We start from the raw sequence: 4,373 nt of genomic DNA, 5'->3' as shown, positions 1-4,373 counted from the left end.
CATAAAAGCAGTGAGTCATTTAACGGAGACTCGCATAGTTGTCATAAAAGACAGAGTACAATTAAAATCTGATGTCTGTTATTCACAGCAGATGAAACACAACTGCTGGTGAAATCTGAATATTTCATAATTCTGCATCGGTCTGGTCAAATAACTCCAAAGCCACAAGGAAAGGGGACGGGTTTGTTCGGGGTTATAAATGATTTGTTTTACTACGGCTTAAAGAGGGAGGGAAGAAATACCCTTGAAAGAATCCTGTTTGTTTTGACTCATAAGGTTTTGTGAAACCCAACCCAACCGAGAGAACCAATCTTTAAACTCCCAACGACGTGCATTTCAAGATGATAACCGAAATAAACGTGTGTGTGTGTGTGTGTGTGTGTGTGTGTGTGTGTGTGTGTGTGTGTGTGTGTGTGTGTGTGTGTGTGTGTGTGTGTGTGTGTGTGTGTGTGTGTGTGTGTGTGTGTGTGTGTGTGTGTGTGTGTGTGTGTGTGTGTGTGTGTGTGTGTGTGTTAGGGACGGGCATGATTAATCGACGATCGACTAATTGACCATTAAGAATTTTGTCGATATCTTCACAAGGTTTGTCTTTTTACGATTACCATTCGTAGCGTTGTTCAGCAGAGAAATAGTCCGCCAAAGACACTGATGTCGCTTAGCAACCGGACATGCTGGGGTTGACAAGTGGCGGAGTGCGGAAGAAAGACGTGAATCAGGCAAAAAAATCGGATTTCCTTGACAGAGGTCCAGTTCGGTGTGCATAAAAGTACAGATGGGACGAACTACTGCGACTACTGATGCCATCTCTCCAAGTCAAAAAGTAGCCGCACCCAGCCCAAACCAATCGGAATGAGTATACACATGTCGATCATAGTGGACTACACCACCTCTTCTATTCCGCGTTGGAATTCTATTCCGATCTGAGAATTGTATTCATGGACACTTCTGATCCGATTAGATTCATAATCGGAAAAGATCTATTTCTATCATGCGATCCGAATGTACCGTATACACAGCGTTTACAAAAGTGCGCACGTCCGTATGTCTCTCGCGCATTCTCGTGTATTCCGATTGAGGCGTACATAGGATCATTTTCTATTCCGATTGAGCCGTTCTTCCACTTCTAATCGGACCAGAAAATTTCCATTGCATTTTGAATAGAGCATATAAATAGTTAATTTTAATATAAAAATATGAATGATTAATCGAAAATTGATCGCTAGTTCTCACGACGATCGACCAGGACGACTTAAATCGAATGCCCATCCCGAGTGTGTGTGTGTGTGTGTGTGTGTGTGTGTGTGTGTGTGTGTCTCTCACCAACAGCATGGCCTGCTCGTGGAGCAGCTGTTGCTGCAGCATCTCCAGGTGCCTCTGCTCCTCCTCCAACTGCCGGCGGATGTACTCCTGTCAATCAACACAAAGCACGCCGCGCCATTGGTGGAGAGGCCAGGAAGCGGGAAACAAAAAGGCGGGTCCAGAAGTTGGACCCTCCATCTTCTTTTCTTGGGTTTGTTATTACAATACGTTGCCATGAAACTTATTTGGAGGTGAAAATGGACTGATTTAGCGCACATAATTGTTCTAGTTTTTTTAAGTGGCACTGTAAGATTGAGCCCCTCTAAGTTAGAAGGCGGGAAACTTTCACAATTGAATAATGAACTAACGTTCCAACAGTCGGTACTGTCCAATCCAACTGACGACGACGAACTTTGTGACGCAAACTAGCGTAGCTCGGAAGGGCTTTTGGGACTCTCAATAGGTACGGGCTAGCCAGCGCCTTTTAATCGTAGAATATATATACCAGTTAAAGCGCTTCTGTGATCGGCTTCGACCTCAGAAATGGTCCAGGATCATTTATACCTACGAGCTAGCTGGTGAAGCTAGCTGGTGATGCTAGCTGGTGATGCTAGCTGGTGATGCTAGCTTGAGTATTAACAGAGTATTGTATCTAAGAATCCCGAAACGCTGATTGGACTCTTGGGATGGCTGAGGCGCCCCACCCACACCCAGACCCACACACACACACACACACACACACACACACACACAGCGTGTGTGACCGTGTGGCAATGGGAACGCCGCGACACCGAGCTTCCCAGGTCGAGCCTTCCCAGATCCCTAATGCAAGGCAACACAAGACCCTTTAAACGGGAAGTTCTCGGGAAAACCACTACGGCCTTTTAGCGACTCGCTCCCAGTGGTGGGGGGGTGGGGGGGGTTCTGGGACCGACCTGCTCCCGGTCGTTCCTCCTCTTCTCGTCGTCGGCCCGCCGGCGTTCCTCCTCCTCCTTGCGGCGGCGGTCCGTCTCCTCCACGCGGCGCTTCTCCTCCTGCTCGCGGCGGCGCTGCTCGCGCTCCTGCTGCCGCCGCACCTCGCGCTCGCGGCGCTGTTGCTGCTCCGGGGGGGAGGGAGGGGCGAGAGAGGGGCGAGGGAGGGAGGGGCGAGAAAGGGAGAGCGAACGAGAGAGGGAGAGAGAGAGAGAAGGAGGGAGGGAGGGGCGAGAGAGAGAGAAGGAGGGAGGGAGGGAGAGAGAGAGCAGGTGGGGGGTGCGAGGGGCGAGAGAGAGGAGAACGAGGGAGGGAGAGAGAGCAGGTGGGGGGAGGGAGAGGGAGGGGTGAGAGAGAGTGAGAGAGAGAGAGCGAGAGAGAGCGAGCGAGTAAAATGGGTAAAAGGACATTTGGGAAAACAACAGAATGAGGAGAAAACGGAGGGAGGGGGAGGGAGAGGGAGAGAAAAGGAGAAGGCAGAAGGGGAGATCGATCCGATGGAGAGATAGAAGGGGGAGAGAGAGAGAGAGAGAAAAATACAAACTTCAGTTCAACGTTCAGCGGGAACAACAAAAAACGAGAACCAAGACGTAAATAAACCAACAGCCGACGGCCGTCGCCGCCGCCTCATCGCCATGGTGACGCCCCCCCCCCCCCTCACCTCCTCCAGCCGCCTCCTCTGCTCCTTCTGCTGCTCGATGCGCTTCTGCCGCTCGGCCAGCAGCTGCCTCTTGTACTCCTCCTGCTCCCTCATCTGCTGCTCCTGCAGCAGCTGCTGCCGCCGCAGCGCCTCTGAGCGCTCCTTGTTCTCCTGCTGCAGCCGGATGAAGTCCCGGCGCAGCGTGGACTCACCCGGAACGTTGACGATGGAGCTGGAGGAGGGGGAGGGGGGGAGGAGGAGGAGGAGGAGGAGGAGGAGGGAGGTGGTGGGGGAGGAGGAGGAGGGGGAGGGGGGGGAGGAGGAGGAGGAGGTGGAGGAGGGCAGTAGAGGTGGTGGTGGAGGTTGGAGGTGGAGGAGGGGGAAGGAGAATGTTATTTAGTGTTCCACCATCTTGGGGGTCACCTGATGTTAATTTGGGGTTCAGTTGATTGCTGGCTTATGAAGTCAGATTCATGCTATTTTTGATAGACAATTATTCATTAAACCAGCGGGGGGGGGGGGATTTAGTGTTTAACAACTGTTGCCGGTCCCCTGATGTTTATTAATGTAGGCTTGCTGGAGATTGCCAGCTTATGATGAGCTTATGATACTATTTTTGATAAACAGCGTTATCTCAGGAGGTGGAAAGGTCTGGTTAAAATATTCTGGGGGGGGGGCACACGTTCTCAGAGACCCTGTTGGACTGAGCTCATTGTTTGAGTACTATTTCCAAAAGTACTGTTTACTACACCGCCACAGAGTAAGAAAGGGGACGTTAGCAGCCAATGCCAACAAGGCTCACTGAAAAATATTAATTAATACTACAACGTCGTCATATGCTTTGAGCAGTTTATATTCGGAGCAGACTTCAAAACCATCTCCGCTACAGTTAGAAGACAAGGGATTTCCCACTTCTTATCAAACTCCTCATTTGGCAGATGCTTTTATCCAAAGCATCATGAATTACAGGCATTTCTCGGGTGATTTACAGCGTGACACACGGCATCCTGTTGCTGTTAACTTTATCCCCCTAGCAGCGATCTCCAAACACCAAGCCTTTCAGGGTATTACTAACGCAGTGCGTTGCTCATAAGTGACACACAGGACTTCCTCTGACACCAGCGACGGTGGAATGCAATGAGGAAGCACAGTCAGGACTTTATAGAGCCTCTTTAAAAAACACAAAACTGTTAGTTTCCTCAACAAAGGATTCTAAAGGCCCAGCTGGGCCACCAACCAACCAGAACCCCTGGAATCCAACCGCCTATCTAGATCCCGTGAGCCCTCCACAACACTGTCCACCATTCAGACACTTTAGCTCGAGGAGGTGAAGAGTCGGATGTGTCCGAACCCTGGGAGGTCAAAGGTCACACCTTGGTTCCCCGTCCTGCTCCGCGGGCTCCTCCTCTTCCTCCTCGCTGCCGCTGTACTCGTACTCCGTCTCGTCTGCGCGGAGGGAGAC

At 50.9% G+C, this 4,373-nt stretch overlaps 1 protein-coding gene across 1 annotated transcript in view; it reads right to left on the bottom strand.

The window, feature by feature from the left end:
* Positions 1-4,373, bottom strand: part of LOC132455504 (mitogen-activated protein kinase kinase kinase kinase 4-like) — a 45,049-nt gene that overhangs the window by 15,838 nt on the left and 24,838 nt on the right. Inside the window, 4 exon segments of the mRNA XM_060049366.1 lie at positions 1,279-1,407; positions 2,235-2,396; positions 2,933-3,143; positions 4,285-4,357. Coding sequence (XP_059905349.1) covers positions 1,279-1,407; positions 2,235-2,396; positions 2,933-3,143; positions 4,285-4,357 — 575 coding nt within the window.

This window comes from Gadus macrocephalus, chromosome 4 (assembly GCF_031168955.1).
Source record: "Gadus macrocephalus chromosome 4, ASM3116895v1".
Lineage (NCBI taxonomy): Eukaryota > Metazoa > Chordata > Actinopteri > Gadiformes > Gadidae > Gadus > Gadus macrocephalus.
The sequence above is the reverse complement of the archived record's forward strand: the minus strand, read 5'-3'. Positions and strand labels throughout refer to the sequence as shown.